We start from the raw sequence: 22342 nt of genomic DNA on the forward strand, positions 1-22342 counted from the left end.
TTAAGTTCCTTTTTTTCACGTGAGTAGAACATTGGTCACGGGCAAGCTAAATTGTTTGAAATGTAAAACCATTCCTTATTGTAAATTTGTTCGTAACAGACATCATAATATGGCGCCTAAAGAATCTGGAAATTATAACTACGATTAATCTCGGCCTATATACGTCCTACTGCAGGAAACAGGTCTCCTTTCTGAGTAAGAAGGTTTGAGCCGTAGTTCCCACGCGGGCTAAGTGCAGATTATAAAACTCCTCATGATGTTTTCCTTCACCGTGAACCTCGTGGTACATTATATTTTATAACTTCGGACATAAATATAAAAAAAACTCGGAAGTGAGAGCTCAGTCTCGAATCTATAACCCATGAGAGACCATAGGTAATACCACTAGGCTACTACGGTTTACAAATTACATTGATAACTTTGATTTTACAACTGAAATAGTTAATGAATTAGATTTTGTTTATTGAAACTTTCGAGCATTCGATGGAAGCTATTACAACGTTGAAAAGTTAAAATGTATGTAAATGACAGCCTAAAGACGTGCACTAGGTAATAAGGGATTTGAAAAAAACTCAATTATCAAATTATTTGTCAATCAAAAAATTTTCAGCTTTAAAGAAAAAATATAATGCAATGTGAAAATCAAATTATACAAAAAGAATAAATACAAAAATGACAAAATAACATAAAAAAACGTACAAAAAAGAATTTTTTAATGATTTTTATCCTTGCTTCCCTAAAGCGACGGGAAAACCCCACACTCCGGCCACAAGTCGAAGTGCAGGAACATCTGCTGGTGCTTAGCCGGCAATTGGAGTCTAAAAGAGCGAACATTGTTAGCCCTATTCGACTCGAGCGGGCGGATAACCAACTCGGCTCCTTCTAACCGGTCCCGGGCTGCCTCACGGATGTGTTCGAAGACCTTCTGTTCCGTCGTCTTCCTGTCCAATCGCGACAGTTAGATATCAACTAATGGTACAGCAGCTTGGATACAGGACAACGCTGCCGGAATGGTCCCATGCCGATTGCGATTGCGCTTTAGACGGCGCTCATAAAGAATAGGGAGCTAACCTTTTTTTTATTTTGCACAGACGCGAAGCCTCTGGTACAAGCTAGTAAAATGTAAAGATTCCGTATGAATCTCAGGCAGCATATTCGAAGAAGCAGTTTCAAAGAAATTGGGTGCCTAACATCACTATTTTGTCGAAAAGAGTCATTTGTCGTGCATAAAAAAGGTTGCTAATTAAAGTTAAAGAACGGTTGTGCTTTTTGAATTGCAAAGCTAGCCAGTTTTAGCTCGGTAATTGGCATTGGCGTACAGTGGGTCTATTCCAGGGAGGCAGCCTGCTAGTTTGCAGCTGCAGTAGCGCGCTCAAAGCACGCCCCAGTAATTGGATTATGAGAAAATAAAGGTTTGTTACAGTTCAACGGGTTCGTATATTTAAAATAAATAACTTATGTAACTTCAAAATAAATGGCTTAGTGGTGGTAGTAGACGGGAGCCTTGAGCACGACGGGCGCGGTCTTGACGACGACGGGCGCGTGTGTGGGGGCCGTGTTGTGAACCACCGCGTTGAATCCGTTGTGGTCGTCGGCGGTGTACTCCACGGTCCTGATGGAGCCGTCAGCCTCGTGGAAGGAGTACGAGCCCTTCACGACATCGCCGTCGCGGCTCTCCTGCTGTGACTTTTCGTCGCCGGAGTGGCCGTCAGCAACGGAGTAAGAGTACTCGTATTTCGGGTAGGCCTGCAACAGACAACTCGTAAGTACTGCTATACTAATGTATGCAATAGAGATGCAGTCATAGTTTATTTGATTATTGGTTACTAACGATTTCTTCCTCGTGATGAGCGACGACCTTAGCGATAGGAGCGGCGTAGTGGGCGACGGCAGGGGCGGCGTAGTGGGCGACGGCAGGGGCGGCGTGGTAGGCGACGTGAGCAGGGGCAGCGTGGTAAGCCACGGGGGTAGCGACGGCCAACTTGGCAATGTGTTGGGGCTGCTCGTCGTGACGCACGATGCTCTGGGAGGAGACGGCGCCGGCGTGGGAGTAGTGAGGCTCGGGCAGGAGACCAGCCTGGGCCACAGACGCGAAGGCGCAAAGGGCTACGATCTATAAGAAAAACAATGTTAAGGTATTTATTTATCTCAGTTCCTTGGGAAAAAATGTCCTACTGTACATATATTACTTTTTTTTTCTTTAGCGTTTCGTAGACAAAGACGCCAATGGCGTCCTATATCTAGGCCTCATAGTCTGTGCGTCCGACTCTCACAAGTCTGTCTTATGAACCATAATAACCAGGCACCTATTTTTTTCACAGAGTGCTGTTGCTATAGACGTTAAAAAAACGAATAATAAAAATAAAATAAAATTAGTATCTACGAGAAATGCCTTTTCTATTTTCTTTTCATTTTTATTTCACAATTAAAAATATAGGTACCTAATATGCTGATCCTTTCGCTTCATAACGTGAATATGCAAATTAAGACTAAAAAAAAACAAAATGGGTAACGTACAGCACTCCACGTTATTAGCATTTGCCTTCCAAATACTCGTAGTATGCCAGCCTTTAGGCTCCTTACCCCTAGGCAATGGCCGGGGTCGTGTTTTGTTAGGTATTGTTTTTTGTATAATTAATTGTTATGTACTTAAGTTCATATCAGCTGATTAGATAGTAGATAATAGTAGTAAGTAATTAATTTGTTACTATTTTTTTTTATACTTACTTTGGCGAACATTTTGTTGTTTTCTCTGTTGTGAAAGAACAGTGAATGATAAATTACTAAAATATGCTTTCGTTTTATACTCCGTACGAGAACTCGTTGTGACTTCGGCTCAAAAATTTGTTACTATCCGACCCACCGACCTTGCCTCGAGTCAAATATTGGTCTTTTTTAAGTTCGTACTTTTAATACGCATACTATTTTATTCAAAATTTTATTCAGTTTGCCCTTTTTGTTGCTGTTTTTTCTTGTTTGAGTTAAATTTTGCAAGTTCATTTTGACCCACTTACAGTGACTCGAATCTGGTATAAGACTAAAGTATGGAACCAGCTTCCTGGGACAGTGTTTCCGGAGTGGTACAACTTAGGGATCTTTAAAAAACGAGCCTATCAGTCTCTCAAAGGGCCGGCAACGCACCTGTGATACCCCTCGAGTTGACAGGTGTCCATGGGTGGCGGTGACGGCTTCCTATCAGGTGACCCGCATGCTCTTTTTCCCCCTCTTATATAAAAAAGTACCTATATATTATACATGTACCTTAGTTGGATAATAATGCAAATTCGTTCACAGAGTAGGATATACCTTTAGTTTTGAACATGAAACTACCATGAGACTCACTCATATTAAATGGTATTGACCCGGATAACTAACGTCTTAAATCGAGTTAGCATTTCGAGCTAAACTCGATTTAAGACGTGAGTTATCCGTTACAATATCATTTAATATGAGCTAAAAACAGTTTTCAGGATTTTTCGAAATTTGGGATAGTGACTAAATGGGATTTGTCACTTCCAATTAATGATCATATTATTTCCGGAACCATACTATTTCCGTATTAGAGACTTCTAATTTGGCATACAAGTAGGTAATACTAACAGCTGAAAACAATTTTCAGGATTATTTTATCCAAATTCCTACGGGAAAGGGAAAAAATGGGATTTATATTTTCGCTTCAAAGTGGCCTTAACTCCGTAATTATAAAAATTAGAGACTTTAAATTTGGCATGCAGGTAATACTAACAAGTAAAAAAAAATTCAAAATTTTTCCGAAAATCCTACGGGATAACACGAATAAAGAGGATTTTATATACAAACTGAATCAGAAAACGCACAAGCTAAACTAATAAAACTATGGATTGGATATTTTTCGAACTGATGTAGGTATATCTAGTAACAATACAATAATTTAGCAGTGACATCCTGCTCATCCTGGCAAGGATCTTCTCCGTAGAAGGGAACTCCTCAAAAGTTGATGGCAGGTGGTAGGACCTTGTGCAAGGTCCGTCCGGATTGCTACCACCATCTTGCTCGGTAATCCTGCCGTGAAGCAGCAGTGCTTGCACGTTGTGTTTCGGCGTGGAGAGTAAGACATCCGGTGAAATTACTGGCACGTGAGGTATCCCATCTTAGGCCTCTAGGTTGGCAACACGTCTGCAATACCCCTGGTGTTGCAGATGTTTATGGGCGGTGGTGATCTCTTACCATCAGGAGACCCACTTGCTCGTTTTCCATAAAGTCGAATAAAAAAAAAAAAAAACACCCAAGACTTTACATGATTGTTAAATTTCAATGACATTGCGTTTATATGATATACACCACGTGATGCTGCAGCCATGGTCGTTCTGCTGATGACGGAACTCCTCAAGGGCTGATAGCAGAGATATGAAACTTTACATATACGTTCAACGAACTGACACAATTACTTTCCTCACCCGCGATCTTTATGATTTAATTTACTTTTATGAATGAAAAATGTGTGTTCATGCAGTTCCTCCACCTTCACACTGAGAACACACACAAATCACACAAATCCATCTATCACCACACACCACATTACACTGATGCGTTTCGAACTCAACCAGAGCTCATTTTCAGAGCAACACAACAGTTTCAGCATGCTACAGTGTGAAATTCAGCCAATATTCTTCTTATTATTCATTCTTAAATTTGGCATAGATGGACCTAAAGTAATACAGAGGTGCACTAGGGAAAGATTTTTAGAAAATCCCATGGAATAGGAAAATATCTCAACTTTGTTTGTTTCTTTGTGTGTTGGGGGTAATCTCTCTCTTAAATAATTCTTTTACCAATAGAAAAATACACTACACCTGATTGACATAGACTACTTTTAAAAAAATGCAAGCTTTCCGCAAAAAAAATAAGTGAATTCAATTTCGGGCCAGATTTTCTAAATTCTTTCAATAATAGAAAGCTACTATGTGTCTCTTATCGACAATTAAGAATATTAAAATAGATCATAACAGTAATTCATGTCCCACGGGAACTTTTCAATTTATCTACGAGTATACTAATTATTATAAATAGGAAAGCTTTGGATTTTTGGATTTTTGGATGTTTGTTACGAATTAACTCAAAAACTACTGGACTGATTTAAAAAATTCTTTCACTATTAGAATGCTAAATTATTCCAAAGTGCCATAGGTAATATTTATTAACAGAAAAAATTAGGGTTCCGTACTAAAACTACAATAATGTAACTCAAAGTGTAAAAAAGTGGCCATAAAACATCTTTCATCGCATGTGCTGTAGAAACTATTGATTATGGAACAAAAAAATGTTTAACGATATTAAACAATACATCAAGATCTATAAAAAACTTCACGATACCATATGTCCAACTATTGTAGTTAAGTTACTAAGTATAACTACTTTTTTACATTTTAAAAGTTGACAGAAATAACGACTAAAATCAGACCATGTTATCCATACCTTTGTATTAATCCTTATCCAAATAATCAATTTTATATCAAGACGGTTTCAATACCTTTAGATTACTTTTTGAATTATTGAACACGGACATTCCTTTCAAAAGATATTACGAAATTAAAAATATCAATCTAACCAAAAAATGCATTTACTCTACGTTGACGCGCCCCGGCTTCGTGCGTGTCGGGTGTAGCTTTTGGGAAATTGGGCTGAAAAATGTGTGTGAAGTGAAGAGCCCTTGATTAGAGACCTTTTTAGAGTTCTGTGCCCAAAGGGTAATAAAAACCGGACAAGAGCGTGTCGGACACGCCCAAAATAGGGTTCCGTAGCCATTACGAAAAAATTAAACTACTAATAATTCTCAAGCAAACTTAGCCGTTATAGTTGTACTTGAAAGTTTGATATACTTACTACCATCCTGTTTTTTTTCTTAAAATTTTTCCACTCACCGGTTTAGATTTTAGATGACGCTCGATTTTCATGAAAATTTGCACTATTTCGCAAACAAGTCGCTGAATCGAAAAATCGTCTTTGCAAACCCCTAATGGTTTTAAAAGACCTATCCAACGATATCCCACACTATAGGGTTAGATGAGAAAAAAAAACACCACCACTTTACGTCTATGAGAGGTAACCTAAAAAAATATTTTTTAAAAATTTTTATTTACCATTTTGTCGGTATAGTTTTCACATATATATCCGTGCACTATTACAGCTTTCTAGCATTGATAGTCCCTGAGCAAAGCCGCGGACGGACAGACAGACAGACAGACATACATGGCGAAACTATACGAGTAAGGGTTCCGTTTTTGCCATTTTGGCTCCGGAACCCTAAAAAGCTGATATTTCAATCAGGCAGTCATTGGTAATTAATATAAATAACGACTTTTATCTTGAGTTCGATGACGATGTTGATGAATTGGTAATTTCTGACTCAATTCATGCATCCTGTCCCTTTGTACCTATCACTATAGTTCCTAATACAAATACTTATTATCATACACGTAAAAGATATTGAAGTTTTGTTGCTGGCTGTCTAGACATGGTGAAACTATAAGGGTTCCGTTTTTGCCATTTTGGCTCCGGAACCCTAAAAACGGGACCTTATTATTAAGACTCCGCTGTTCGTCTGTCTGTCTGTCACTAGGCAGTTGAAACTTTCACAGATGATGTATTTCTATTGCAGCTATAACAACAAATACTAAAAACAGAACAAAAAAAATGTTTTTTAAGGGGGCTCCCATACAAAAAGCGTGATTCTTTTGGTCGATATTAATAACGGCAACAGGTAGTTTCTTGAAATATACACAGAATATTTATTTGTATAAATGTACTTTAAAAATAAATAATTAATTTAAAATAAAATAAATATTTAAGGTGGGCTCCCATACGGCAAACGTGTTTTTTTGCCGTTTTATGCTAATGTCTAATGCTGTGTAGGTACGGAACCCTTCGTACGAGAGTCCGACTCGCACTTGGCCGTTTTTTTTTCTTACTTTGCCCGTGCGAAGCCAGGGCGAGTCGCTAGTCGGGATATAATCCTATATCGTGTATGAAGTCGCGGGTAAAAGAAACGCGTAGTACTTTAACGTTTTTTAAAATTCCACCCGAATTAAATCAGCGAAACAAAGTTTCAAAATTCCAAAATTTGCACCATCTGTCTAAAACAACGTCTGTCTGTATGTGTATTTCCATGTATTCCTCCGAAAAATCAATCAAAACACGAAAAAAGGATCGCAGAAAGGAAAATGTATGTTACCCCAAATTTAACGCGAGAGAAGCCGCGGGCAAAAGCTAGTCATTTAATATACCTCTAGTTACTAGCTTTCTTTAAAAAAGTGCCATTTAAAAATTCTTTCAGTTATAAACTCAAAAACGTTAAGCTAGAGTGAATCTTATTTAGTTGATTCTGCATCTGTAGTTCGGGGGTGCGTGTGCATTCGCTGATAAAATAACAAAAAATTAAATGAAGTTTGTATTTTAATAATGTAATATACTTACACATAACAATAACATGAAACTTTAATTAAATTAACATTTTTACCTAAAATAATTTATTGTACTGACAAACTATACTTAAGATTTACTCCACAAACACATTTTGCAAGTGATTTGTCATAGGAAATAGCCGTGTAACATTCTGTGGGCTTTTGATATCTGAGATTGTTATGGGGTTGTGCTCGTAGATAACTTCTGTGTGCAATGGATACGAGTGGTAGTGGCCATGCTTTTGATGCGCCTGGTGAGGCATTTGAGCAACTTTGTGCCCACGCGCAACATTCAACTGCAGTTTGGTATCTTTAGCGCGCGACTGCATTGGCTGCAGAACTTGGGGTTGGCTCAGTCGCTGAATATCGCTCTCCTTACTGAAAATAAACATTAAAGAATAATTAAGAAACTTCTCGCAAGTTTTAGTTGCGCCAAACTGGGGTTTAAATCAAAATTAGCTGTGGAACAGAATAAATTAAGTTTCATAGAAAATAAAAAATGAGCATGCATTCCTTTGGTTTCTGATTTTACAATCTACAGGTGCGACGATGAAGAAAGAACTAAAACTTATCTAAATTTATGTTTTGCTCAATAAATATCGAACAAGTTCAGATTGATTTGTTGGGAACAGTAGTTCAAACAAGTTAACTTACGGTTGGAAACTGCGCTGGAAATTGTGATAGTACTCGGCGGGCACATACGCAAATGGTGGCTTTGTTGGATTTTCAGTTGTTAAGAGGGTGATATATTCGAGCACCCTTGGTCTAAATGTCGAGACAGTCACTGGTCGTTCCGTCTCTGGGCGGATTGTAAATTGCCTCAAATAATTCTCCTGAAAGAGGAACAATTGGGTAAGTATTAGAATGTTGAAGAAATACTTGTTTATTTGTATGATTCTATGATTATAAAAATGTCTTATACCACGTCTGGATGTTCCTGAAGGGTTTGGGGATTAACCTTGTGATAGTTGTTCGAGACGGGACTGCGGTTCGGCGTTGGCATAACTTCAATATTGTGACCACGAAAGAATTGGTTGAAAGCAGGTGGTGGCGGTCTCCTAGTAGGGTTACTTAATTCAAGTTCTGGCTGTAGTTGAAATTTTTTCACGGGTTCTATCGTGGATTCGGGCACTTCATTCTCTTCATAATACTTGGGACTTGTTACTTTAGTGTACAATCCAGCTTCATTTTGGTGCCTGGGGTCCTCACGTTTGTACGGTATTGGTGCGTATTGAACTGGATAACTTATGGGATTAAGCGCTGGTTTATTAACACTGGGTAAGGGTTGAACTTTGAATTGCGATGCCTTCTTTGGTAAGTCTTGTTTTGGAGAATAAACATGTACCGCGCTGTACTGGTAAGATAGTGGAATGTCCTGTCTTACAAAACTTTGGGAGTAACTTGCTTGATTTGATTTATCTTTTAATTTATCTTCTAAGGGATAGGTCGGAGCTCCACCGGAACATATCTTCACTAATGCTATTATCGTTAGAATCTGCAAGAAAAACGGTATATACCTGATAATTATTCTTTATTTGTATCTACTTTAATGCCAAACTGTGTTGTTTGTAAAACTTACTTTGCAAAACATCTTGCCAGAGAATCGTTGACGGCAATGTCGGAAGTGTTTGTGTCCGGATGCAAAAAGCTTCACTTATTTATAGGCACGTAGTTTAATCACAAAGAGAAATCACGTGTTACATAACTATGACTTTTGATGCATGTAGAGTAATTATTAGCTTGCCTCTGGTAGGCGAGTCCTGTAACAAAGCGATGGGCTTGGACCTTTCACCCGTTTTTTTGACTTGACGGAAGTGTGTCTCGATCGGACACCAGTCAGTATTTGGTCTTTGCGGTTGCGAGTCGACTGTTAAAAGTTGGCTGTCACTGTTTGCTCTCTGAACTGTTATGGTTCCGTCAGTGATATCATCGATTCTCCTGTTATTCTATTTAAACCTATTGTTCCCAGATGTCACATTCTTCCGTACTATTACATCACGTGTATTCTGATCGTGCATTGCTCTCTATTGATTTGCAGCGTGTAAATAAATACTGTTGGCACCTGTTGTTAATAACTAGATGACACATCTTTAGTTCATGATACAGACGTTTAACTGTTGCTACCGAACAAATATGTAGGTCATATCTTTGTATTGATAGTACTTCGTTGTAACACACTGTGATGCAAAATATGCAAAAGAAAATAGTAATCTTCGGAAATTAGGTGAAAAAATACGGGTGCCACTGTTTGGTGGCTATTAATTATGGATAGAAAATGTAGTAAGCATTTAAAAGTTAGGTAGGTATAAATACCTAGTTCGGTTCATAACAGTTCGCAATCAAATCTCTTATCTTGATTACAAGTAGGTAACCGGAATAGCTTCAACAAGACACTTGAGACAGAAACGCTTTTAATTACCTATCGTTTTTTATGCTTCTGTACTTTGGATTTATGGAAGTAGCCCCTAAATATTATATTATAGTAGTTTTAGTATATAGTATATATTAGTTTTAGTTTTTTAGTTTGTAATGTAACTACCGGAAGCACTTTGCTCAGTTGACCTACTTTCATGACGGCATATCATGACAACTGGAACAGCCTCAAAAAATGCACTTGAAACAAGTTTTTTTATGCTTCTGCACTACACGTTTTGAAAGTAACACCCTGACTTGTATTTTTATAATTAAAGACAAAATTGTGTCGAGATTAACAAGGTAAGTTCATGCGAGCCAAGTTTTAATTTAATTTTACTCTTAGGAGTTGAAGTTAGCTTAAATCAATAAAATCAACTTTTTAAGTTTCCCATAGTGGTTAATGACATGATATTATGTACAATAACATACCGTTGTTATGTCGGTCCGTCATAGTCGGTATATTAAGAAAGAAAGAAAAAACGTTTTCACTTCACCACTTCAAACAGGCAGGTTTTGCTATGAGAAATCAGTGAGCAAAATCGCATTTTGCTCACTCCGTGAGACAAAGTAACTTTTCAATTTATTTTTGTAAATGCTGAGGACAGTATCGGGTCTACTCACCGAATTCCTAATATTTGAACTTCACTTTGATCTGTCACTTTCACTTCTACACGAAAAAAGAGAGAGATAGGATTAAATGTGATGATTACAATCTGAAATTAAATTTATGGTATTAAAATATATCGATACCTACCTACTACCTACCTATAAATTACATGACAACGAAATATTTCTAAAATGTAAATTTTCCCGCTCTTTTAATAAAATATGCAACCACGTTGCCCAAAAGCCGCTTTTCGTTTTTTTTTTATAAAATAATTCCGTATACTGCCTCTGCAGTTGGAATAAATATTTGTCAAATTGAATGAATTTGTAACAAATCTATTTATGTTTATGTAATAGAAATCTTAATAAAATCATAGTTCTTAAAACATTTACGTGAAATTTTTGACTAAAAAACCTTGGAATTAACTCAGTGTCAAAAATAAGTTCTAATCACTGTTAAATTAAACGTTTAGAGAAAAATTAAATTTTATAAGTATGCGATTGTGGCTCTAATACTATTCGATTCTAGCCCTGATGCACTCTGAACCTTTGGAATAAATGCTATTCTGCATGAGCATACATATGTATGTATATATTGAATTCTGAAAGCATGCACAATGTAGAGAAAAAGTTTTGGCCATCCACGCTTTCATTAAACTCTATGCAAATAACTACACTTGATCGCAGAGCTCACAGAGTATGCGCTGTTGGAAAACAAAATTGCTTTCGACAGTTCCACACTATATTTGATTTTAGGTACGAGTATTTAACTAAACACTTCAGTTGCTAGATATTCAAGGATTTAAACATTTTACTTGTCCGTAATACTACTAGACCAATACTAGACAGTAATGGATTGAATACATTTAGTACCAAAACCAAATGATGTTTTTTTTAAATAATTTAATTAATTTATAACTTTACTGCCTCATTGGCAGCGGTTGTACACAAAATAATGTTACTTTGTTCTTATAGAATTTGCATGGTGATGTTAGATGAAAAACCAATAATGCTAGAAGACCCTAAGACTATGATACTGTATCAATTTTTTTATGCCAATAAGTTAAAGGTTTAATAATAAATTATACGTTTATTGTTCAACCTTTTTAATGATCCAAAGATGAGGCATTTTGCAGTATTAAAAAATAAGTATGACATTATTTTACAAGTAGTTCGAAGTTCAAATTACAATGCATGTTATAAGTATGAGATTTGTATTGTACCTACTGGACACTTTTTCGTTCCGAATTCAAAACCTCTCTCTCTACTTACCGCTTTTGAACAATGTTTGGCATTCCTAACTTTCCGATGACTTTTTAAAGATGTAATCTCGACTGAATGTATCATTTTTGAGTAAAGGTTTTAAATGTGATTATGATATTTGTTTCTTAATAATCGGATAAAAAAATTGTTTGTTTTGTAAACAGGTAGTATGTGTGGTTTTATTCCTATGTTACATTTAAATTATGTTCTCGCTGCTGAGATGAAAAATTGTATGTGTCACACGAGACCAAAGTTTTTTTGCATCTCGCTTACTCGGGATTCAAAATCAACACTCGCAACAAAAAACAACTTTGCTCTCTGGTTGCAAAAATAACTATTGTTGCTCTTACAAAGAACGGAGAGGTAATAGGTTTTTTTTCTAGATTTTTGCTCAAGATAGACAGATTTGCAAATTATTTGCAATCTAAGTCGCGACCACTCACAAACAGAAACAAGTAATCATTTAAAAGACAGTACAGAATATTATCAAAAGGAGTTAATTTTAATTTTTGTGACGAAAGTAAATTAATCTGAGATTAGGTATTTCTAATACAATCCACAGCGAGTGGGAGGCAAGTTGTTGACACTCGATTGGAGGCCAGTGCCTGAGGCACTTCACTTAGTCGGGCACAAGTAACGAGACCGAAGCGTAAGCACTACAATAAAATTAAAAAAAAAATGCCCAAGAGCGTGTCGTACACGCCCAAGATAGGGTTCCGTAGCCATTTCTAAAACATCAAGTACCTAATATATTTTTAAGAATTTTATACATTAGGCGGCTATTTATTCTTAAACTAGGTAGGTACTCATCTTGGCAACCCTCCAATGGTTTTAAAAGACCTATCCAACGAATTTCCACACTATAGGGTTAGTCAAAAAAATCACCCCCACTTTACGGCTATGGGATTTTTTTTAATTTTTTATTTACTTTGGCGGCGTAACTGATATGTACCTACTACATTCATGCCTAATTATAGCTTTCTAGTACTAACGGTCTCTGAGATTAGCCGCGGACAGACATACAGACAGACAGGCGGACAGACATGGCGAAACTATAAGGGTTACTAGTTGACTACAGAATCCTAAAAAAATCGGCTAATATTGGGCCTAGCCCAGTATATAGATCGATTAAACGTTTATTCGGTATCGCAAACGCACGAAATCAAGATTATATATAATTATATTTTTTATTCGACTGAATGGCAAACGAGCAAGTGGGTCTCCTAGTGGTATCACCACCGCCCATAGACACCTGCAACACCAGGGGGATTGCAGATGCGTTGCCAACCTAGGGGCCTAAGATGGGATACCTCAAGTGCCAGTATTTTAAAGAAATACAAAAAATATATGCGGCAAATGTTCAATATTAAGTTTTGAGCGACTATTACTTTGTTAACTTGTAAAGCCTACTATAATGGTATAATAGCTTTTCTTTTAAATAAATTTAATGCTATCATGATTTTATCCAGATTTTTCAAGCCAGTGGTCTTTTGGGGTCACTCAAGAAAAAACCAGTACTATAAATACTAAATATTTTGCCAACTTTTCCAAACTTATAATGTTTTATTATTATTTTTTTTTTTGTTTTTATACGACTGGGTGGCAAACGAGCAAGTGGGTGGGGGTATTAATGTTTAGACCGGAAAAAAAATTATCACTCCGCTAAGTACCCTAATACAATGACTACTAGTACTACTAGTATAGTACAATTTAGTATTTAGATGGTTGGCAGTCCTCTACTGTATGGTTTTCCAGAAATTTCCTGCCTCGCACAGCAAACCTTTGGAATGAACTGTCGCCTGCGATATTCCCGGACCGACATGACCTTCAAGCCTTCAACAAAAGAGCGTACGCCTACCTAAAAGGCCGGCAACACACTTAGTGACTCTTTTGGTGTTGCAGGTATCCATGGGCGATGGTAATCGCTTACCATCAGGCGAGCCGTTTGCTCGTTTTCATTAAAAAAACTAAATTGAATTTTACCGCTTTGGCGGTGTCTGTTAGCTAAAATCTGTGGACGGACCGACGAATATGGCGAAACTATAAATGTAAGGGAATACAGAATCCTAAAAAAAAATTAAGAAACTGTGCCGTCGTCATTCATTAAAGTTCATCATGTCAGCCGAAAGACGTCCACTGCTGGACATAGGCCTCCCCAAGGCTCTCCACTCAGACCGGACTTATGCTTTTCGCATCCACCGCGATCCCGCGATCTTAACCAGGTCGTCGCTCCATCTTGTTAAAGGCCTACCGACAGCTCGTCTCCCGGTCCGCGGACGCCATTCAAGAACCTTTTGACCCCATCGGCCATCAGTCCTGCGAGCAATGTGCCCCGCCCACTGCCACTTCAGTTTCACAATTCTTCGGGCTATGTGGGTAAACTTAGTTCTACTTACGTAGCTGAAAAGAAATTAGGACCTTATACGATTACTCATATCATTCTGAATAATGTACCTATGCTTTGTCGCATTTATATGTGGGTCACGTGTAGGCCATTGTTTAAAAAGCTCAACATCCTAACTCTGACAAGCATTTACATTTACGAGCGTGCAAAATTTGTTAGAAGCAATCTGGAGATGTTCGATAAACCTGTACGGAATCCAATCCTACGTGAAAGAGATCAGTTTCGTATTAAGATACCTAGTTCCAAAACCACGTTACACAAGAGAAATTGCTTTATAATGTCTGGAAAAATTTATAATACTTAATATTCCTGTGGAGTTGAGAGCTCTGCCGTGTTAAAGGTTTCTGTTTAAACTGAAATCCTGGCTAAAGGAAAAATGTTTTTATAGTATTAAGGAATTTATGACACAGTTAATATAAATGTAAAGCTGACATGTACAAATTGTATTTACTTAAGTTAATGTAATTTAGAATCTAAATTTTTGCATGCCTGTGTAATGGTGAATTGTGCTGCTCTGTATTTATACTTTATTGTACTGTCATCTTCTTGTATCATAATTCTGGCAAATAAATAAATACTATACTATACTATGAAGTCAAGTTCTTATAACTTGACACACAATGCATAAACACAATATGTATGGTCTAATATTGCGAGCCGGTCAAATATGCTGCTATCCCTGACCTTAGAACTGGGTCACAAATTCTACGCAACACACTACTTACCTGCCATTATGATATTAATGACTACTTAATTGATAGATTTATCACTTTGACAACCAACTAATTGACAATGTTAAAGATTTTAGCCCAATTGTAAGTAGGAGGTATAAACAATGAAGAAACAACAAGACAAGTGTATGTTTGAACGTGCACGGTTGTGATGAAATATAAGACAATGAGAATGAGAACGTTTTGTATGCTTAAATACATAATAAAAATGGTAACAAAGGGTCACAATTGTAACATTTACTTAAGGCCGATCGGTTGAGAGACGTAAAGAAATCAAATGTCACAGACAAACATTAATGCTTTATGTAAGTTAAACAATATCGTTAAATGCATTAAATTGGCATTGGTCTCAAAAAACAATGTTTTTTTTAATATATTTTTTCATAAAATAGGGGAAATTAAGACATATTTGAAGGATTTTGGTTTTAGTTGCGTTTTAAATTTTTTACTGTATTTAGAAGTTACCGAAATTATAGCTAACCATAGTTGCAATGGCGTTAAAAACTACGTTTTTCGTTGCCCATCACAATTATTAAAAACAATCTTAGTCTCTTCTGTCACCTGGCAGTGTTAGAATCAGGCGGATTAGTTATATAACGTTTATTTACGATGAAAGTCAAACAAAGGTCAAACTTTATTTTGCAAATATACACACGATCAATTAGTATTTTTTTTACAAAAATGTTATAAAAATGATTTAATAAACCTATTCCTCGAAATGGTTTTGGAATTAGACCACATTGACAATGCCAATTCCTCTCGATAAAATTGTCTTCAAATGTTAACTCTCTTAATTCTGGTTACAACACAATTAATATACACAAGTAGATGCCCATTTTTACACCTTGTCGCAATAACTCACTTATCAATAATAATGTATGACGTTATATACTGGCTGCAATGAGACAAAGTACTTCACTGTATGACTCGCCAATAAGTAGGAAGGTAATCGAGTTTAAGGTGGAACTATATTCGTCAGTAGAGGTTTCACTGTGAGCAGATTTCTGTGATGCGCTCGATTGACTCATCTTCATTCATCGAGAGGTCGTTGACCGCCGCTGCACCACGGTCAAGGTAAGGCGTTGCCTTACTGAAGATTCGGTGTCATAAGTTGTTATTGGTTCATCATGATACGAATATTGTTTCAAAGGCAACAATTGGAGCATACCGTGTAAGCACGCGTTTTCTTAATCAGTTAGTGTTTTTCTTTTATCAGTTGAACTAAGTTATTTAGTACTATTTACTAGTTGTCATCGGCCGGAAGAGGTTCACTGCCTAACAAAAGCCTCCCCCTTAGAACGCCAGAATGACCGACAACTTGCCGCTTGTATTCATTGGTTTTCGGAATTCCTTATAGTAGTATTCAATGAAGAACATTTGTGTAGTGTGATTTTGTAGAAAGATGAACTGCAATTATTTGATTTGCCTTGTTTCTCTGCCTTTTATCAGAGGTGTAAGGTAAATTAGTGTAATGGACTGGAACTATGGACTTCCGCGAAGTAACGCCTGAATTAATCAATTATTTGTATAGAAGGGTCCTTACTCGATCGCTGGTGCTTGAAGTCTCGTGCTTCGAAGTCGGTATTTTGATATGTTGATGCCCACTTTAGGACGATCTCAATGCCCAAACTCTACTTTTTCTGATATTGTAAATGGATATTTTTTTGCAAAAGTCAACTCACTGACTTTCGTTTTAAATAAATCACAATAATTAAACTCGTTTAACATTTCCAAAGTTCAATTAAAGGTCACGAAATACATATACTCGTATGTCGTTCCGAATAATCTAGAAACTTTAACATTTAATTTGACCCTATGTTACTGCATTGAGAAAGTTTGTCACATTTGACCCATAGTAAAGATCATGTCGCAGCTTCGCACGACCCGTCGACCTTGTCGCGCCCAAAACTCGACCACTATAAAAACCATGCGTTACACATCCAATGAGTCAGTCGAGCCCTAGTCAACAAACAATATGTTCTTCAAAGTAAGTTATTACAAAGCTAAGTTAACATTTTGTTTTGTAACTCAAGTGAAATGGACTAATATTTTCTTTTATTTCCAGATCGTCGCCTTGTGTGCCTTCGTGGCCGTAGCCCAGGCTGGTCTCTTGCCAGAGCCTCACTACTCCCACGCCAGCGCCGTCTCTTCCCAGAGCATCGTGCGTCACGACGAGCAGCCCCATCATGTGGCCAAGTTGGCCGTCGCTGCCCCCGTTGCCTACCACGCTGCCCCGGCAGCCGTGGCGTACCACGCCGCCCCTGCAGCCGTGGCGTACCACGCCGCCCCTGCCCCAGTCGCTTATCATGCCGCTCCCGCTCAGGCCCACTACTCCTCTCACGGCGCCGTCTCCTCCCAAAGCATCGTCCGTCACGACGAGCAGCCTCACCACGCCGCCAAGCTGATCGCCGCTCCCGTCGCCAAGCTGGCCGTCGCCGCCCCCGTCGCCTACCACGCCGCGCCTGCGCACTACGCCGCCAGCCCCATCCACTACGCCACCCCCATCGCCAAAGTGCTTTCGCCTGCCCCCAAGCTGATCGTCTCCGCTCACCACCAGGAGGAGGAATACGTAAGTCTCGTTAATTCTTCTAGCCTTACGGGCTCATTAAACTGTGTTGCCCAGGATAGTTAACTAACGGTCCTGCTGTTACAGGCGCATCCTAAATACGACTTCTCGTACTCGGTGGCCGACGGGCACACCGGTGACAACAAGTCGCAGCACGAGTCCCGCGACGGCGACGCCGTGCACGGCGAGTACTCGCTGCTGGAGGCGGACGGCTCCGTGCGCAAGGTGCAGTACTCCGCCGACGACCACAGCGGCTTCAACGCGGTCGTCAGCCACTCCGCGCCCGCGCACGCCGCGCACCACTAACTCCCGAGACCCTCTCAAGCGAACCTAGCTCGTAAGGAACATGGAACTGTAAATAGTCAATAATATTTATTTTTATATTAATAAAAGCAATTGTTGAAATGTAAACCAAAGTTTTTACCTGCATATGAAATCCAATCACTATTTTGCTAAGCTCGGCTTTCCTAAGCTGATTTCAAGTTTTTACCCTCATCACTCGTTTTCTACGCTGAAATCAAATAAGTTTTTTGATCATAAAGTTGACTTAAACGTGCACTTTACAGCAAGTATGCCTATATTAACTTAAATATGTGGAGGGTATAGTTAACTAGATAAAGATCAATACGGCCAATGTTACGAAAATATGCACACACAATTTAAATCAATAAAGTTATGTAAACATATTTTTTGTTACATTGGATATAGCGGTCTCTTGCTACTCATTTATAAATTATCCGTCGATAGTCGAAAAGATAGAAAACTTTAATTATTTACATATTGTACAGAAATTAACCAGCCAAGGATCAGACTCACGCACTGAGAGCTCTGTACAAACTAAAATACTAATTTTGAACATGAAACTACCGTGAGAATTTTAAATGATATTGTATTGGAGCGGACGGAGTTGTCGAGCTTAATAAACTCGATTTAAGACGTGTGTTATCCGTTACAATATCATTTTACTAAAATACTGATATTACAATAGCATAGTAAATATATTTGTACGTTTCATGTTTGCGTTAACCACAATTTTTCTGTTTACACTTTCCACATTTTTTTTGCATTTACAAAAGCCTATATACGGACCTAAGCATTTCATATTAATTTAATTAATGCCCGTTTTTCCCCAGATCGTACTCGCAACGAATTTGAACTTAAAATCGCAGCAACATGGACCCCAACTTTTTTTTTTGGATTGTGCCTTCCATTTATCCATCGGTTATTTGATAAAAATTACATTAAGGGGGTGTTTCACCACCATTTGATTAGTTTTATTCGATGATGATTTATTTGATTATTTTTATTTTATTCCGGAGTGATACAACTTAGAGATATTTCAAAACGAAAACGAAACTATGGTGTCCATGGGTGGTGGTAATTGCTTCCCATCAAGTGATTTGCATGTTCATTTGCCCCCTCTTATACATATAGAAATCGGCCAAGAGCTTGTCGGACACGCCCAAAATAGGGTCCGTAGCCATTACGAAAAAATTAAGTAATATTTTTCTAAGGATTTCGTATTTTGAAAGAGTAAAACTACTAATAATTCTCAAGCAAACTTAACCGTTATAGTTTTATTTGAAAGTTTGATATACTTACTACCATCCTGAATTTTTTCAAATTTTTCCACCTACCGGGTTAGATTTTAGAGGGGGGAGGGGGCGCTCGATTTTAATGAAAATTTGCACTTTAAAGTTGAATATTTCGCAAACATATCACTCAATCGAAAAATCGTCTTAGGATGAGAAAAAAAATCACCCCCATTTTAAGTCTAGGGGAGGTTATCTAAAAAAAAATTGTTTTGATTTTTTTATTGTACCATTTTGTCGGCATAGTTTACATTTATATCCGTGCAAAATTACAGTTTTCTAGCGTTGATAGTCCATGAGAAAAGCCGCGGACGGACGGACAGACAGACAGACAGACATGGCGAAACTATAAGGGTTCCGTTTTTGCCATTTTGGCTCCGGAACCCTAAAAAAAGGTTAATTATAGCCAACACTTTGTAATATACAAATAATAATACGAACGTTTCAAAAACTTTCTTTGCCTTTCTAGGTCTTTTATTTCCATCATCTGTAAAAACTGAGGGTGTGAGCATGGGCTCAAACGCAGAACGGGTTGAGAGGGCATGGGTCAATCCACTAGGCTGCTACGGCTATTACATTATACTACACGACTATTGGAATATGCGTAAAAAAATTCAAAGTTCGAAAATGTATTGCTTTTAGGTTAGGTACACGAATTATTATAATATTAAAAGATATGATACTACTTATTATTATTATACTAGTAACAAAAATAATATAAACAAATATGGGTACCTAAGATACAAAAAAGTATGATTGTATGATTACCTTTACAGTATTATATGCTTACTAGCGTTTACCCGCGGCTTCGCAAGCGTAAATAATTAGATACAGCAGTTTAATTGAAATTCCAGGATTTTATTAAATTCTAGTGGGAATTCCCAAAAATTACATCGTGGTTTTCATTGACGTTAAATTAAAACACCCACGCCAAATTTCATGACTCTAAGCCCAGCGGTTATTAGTTCGAGATTTTATCCCTATCCCGTGGGAACATCAGGATCAAAAGTAGCCTATGTGTTATTCCAGACGTCCAGCTACCTACATACCAAATTTCATGACTCTAAGCCCAGCGGTTGTTATTTAGAGATTTTATTCCTATCCCGTGAGAATAAGTATCCTCTTTAAGAAAAAGTATCCTATATTTTAATTCAGGTTATAAACTAACTTTTTGCCAAATTTCATCCAAATCCGTTCAGCCGTTTCATTGTGAAGAAGTAACAAACATACTCACTCACTCACAAACTTTCACGTTTATAATATTAGTAGGAGTAGGATAGGATAGGGTTTCGTATATTCTTCTGACCAAATGGAACCTTCGTCTGTCCGTCAGTTATAGCCATTTGCTTCGAATCTTGTAGACAACTCGGAAAACTGCGAGTCAAATTCATAGAATTCTGGAATAAATCAGAGTTTGAACTCTATCCACACGTGTTTGATTTTGTCCGGGTTTCTATGAAAAGAATTGTCGAATGAGCAAAATTTGTTGTAATGTTGAAGTTTCTCCTTTGGCTAGGCAAGGGTTACGAACCGTAATTAAATCAGAAAACTTAAAAATCTTCCTAAGGTCGGTATCGTTATCAGACCAGGATTGTAAAATGAATCGGAAAGAAAGGTGTGTAAATAATAAATATTGTTTAAATTTCAACAATTTGCTTTTAATACCATAAAAATAAATATTATTGACTATTTACAGTTCCGTGTTCCTTGCGAGCTAGGTTCGCTTGAGAGGGTCTCGGGAGTTAGTGGTGCGCGGCGTGCGCGGGCGCGGAGTGGCTGACGACCGCGTTGAAGCCGCTGTGGTCGTCGGCGGTGTACTGCACCTTGCGCACGGAGCCATCCGCCTCCAGCAGCGAGTACTCGCCGTGCACGGCGTCGCCGTCGCGGGACTCGTGCTGCGACTTGTTGTCACCGGTGTGCCCGTCGGCCACCGAGTACGAAAAGTCGTATTTAGGGTGCGCCTGTAACAGCAGGACCGTAAGTTAACTATCCAGGGCAACACAGTTTAATGAGCCCGTAAGGCTAGAAGAATTAACGAGACTTACGTATTCCTCCTCCTGGTGGTGAGCGGAGACGATCAGCTTCGGGGCAGGCGAAAGTACTTTGGCGATGGGGGTGGCGTAGTGGATGGGGCTGGCGGCGTAGTGCGCAGGCGCGGCGTGGTAGGCGACGGGGGCGGCGACGGCCAGCTTGGCGACGGGAGCGGCGATCAGCTTGGCGGCGTGGTGAGGCTGCTCGTCGTGACGGACGATGCTTTGGGAGGAGACGGCGCCGTGAGAGGAGTAGTGGGCCTGAGCGGGAGCGGTATGGTAAGCGACTGGGGCAGGGGCGGCGTGGTACGCCACGGCTGCAGGGGCGGCGTGGTACGCCACGGCTGCCGGGGCAGCGTGGTAGGCAACGGGGGCAGCGACGGCCAACTTGGCTACGTGATGGGGCTGCTCGTCGTGACGCACGATGCTTTGCGAAGAGACGGCGCTGGCGTGGGAGTAGTGAGGCTCTGGCAAAAGACCAGCCTGGGCTACGGCCACGAAGGCACAGAGACCTAGGATCTGGAATTATGAAAAATAAACACATTCACATTTATCCCATTATACATTTCACTGCACTGATCTCAAAACCCCGGACACTTACTTTGGAGAACATTGTTGTTTCTAATCTGTGTGTACACTGATGCATTACATATAGAGATAGCTGCTTATATAGTGATTACTACGGTGAAACAAGGTCGACAGGTCACAAAGTCATTTCGCGATAAATTATTGTCGGACGATGAAATTTGTCTGCAGGCAAGGTACCAGTAGGTAGAGCACCTTGGAAATTTGGACGGCTTTTACGTACTTGCTCCACTTTTAGACTTCGATATACTTATAGGGCCTTTATCTTTGTGTGATAAAATATAAGCAAATACTGAGTTTTTTGTCATCAACATTAAGTGAAGTCATCTGACTTCTGCATATTAAAGGTGTTTGATGTTGAGTTACACGTAGGGAAAAAAACAGTAATAAAGATATCATCATCCAAGCTTATAGACGTCCCACTGATGGGCACAGGACCAAAATGAGAGGGCTTGGGCCGTAGTTCTCACGCGGGCCTAGTGAGGATTGGGAGCTTCAAACTCACCATTATTGCTTCGCGGTTATATAGCCTCATAATGTTTTTCTTCACTGTAAAGCTGTGGTAAATTTCTAATGTATTTAGACAAGGGATTTCGAAAAACTCAGAGGTGCGAGCCCGTATTTGAACCCACGATTCTCTGCTTGAGAGGCCATAGGTCAAACCATTGGGCTGCAATGCTTATTGGCATATTGGTACAGTTCATTAGATTT

At 38.7% G+C, this 22342-nt stretch overlaps 3 protein-coding genes across 3 annotated transcripts; 1 reads left to right on the forward strand and 2 right to left on the reverse strand.

Moving 5' to 3' along the window:
• Positions 1-1479: 1479 nt before the first annotated feature.
• On the reverse strand, positions 1480-21739 carry LOC141433716 (uncharacterized). Its single transcript, XM_074095810.1, has 8 exons — positions 21648-21739; positions 21062-21565; positions 20771-20977; positions 17496-17726; positions 16984-17451; positions 2728-2829; positions 1832-2113; positions 1480-1746 (listed from the first exon to the last, which is right to left on the reverse strand). The coding sequence occupies exons 1-8, from the start codon at positions 21690-21692 to the stop codon at positions 1480-1482; spliced, it is 2106 nt and encodes a 701-aa protein (XP_073951911.1). The 5' UTR covers positions 21693-21739.
• On the reverse strand, positions 7414-9399 carry LOC141433448 (uncharacterized). Its single transcript, XM_074095494.1, has 4 exons — positions 9019-9399; positions 8362-8934; positions 8094-8272; positions 7414-7817 (listed from the first exon to the last, which is right to left on the reverse strand). The coding sequence occupies exons 1-4, from the start codon at positions 9028-9030 to the stop codon at positions 7535-7537; spliced, it is 1047 nt and encodes a 348-aa protein (XP_073951595.1). The 5' UTR covers positions 9031-9399; the 3' UTR covers positions 7414-7534.
• On the forward strand, positions 16760-18492 carry LOC141433459 (uncharacterized). Its single transcript, XM_074095511.1, has 3 exons — positions 16760-16845; positions 16924-17427; positions 17512-18492. The coding sequence occupies exons 1-3, from the start codon at positions 16834-16836 to the stop codon at positions 17728-17730; spliced, it is 735 nt and encodes a 244-aa protein (XP_073951612.1). The 5' UTR covers positions 16760-16833; the 3' UTR covers positions 17731-18492.
• Positions 21740-22342: the final 603 nt, after the last annotated feature.

Source organism: Choristoneura fumiferana, chromosome 12 (genome assembly GCF_025370935.1).
Source record: "Choristoneura fumiferana chromosome 12, NRCan_CFum_1, whole genome shotgun sequence".
NCBI classification, from domain to species: Eukaryota; Metazoa; Arthropoda; class Insecta; order Lepidoptera; family Tortricidae; genus Choristoneura; species Choristoneura fumiferana.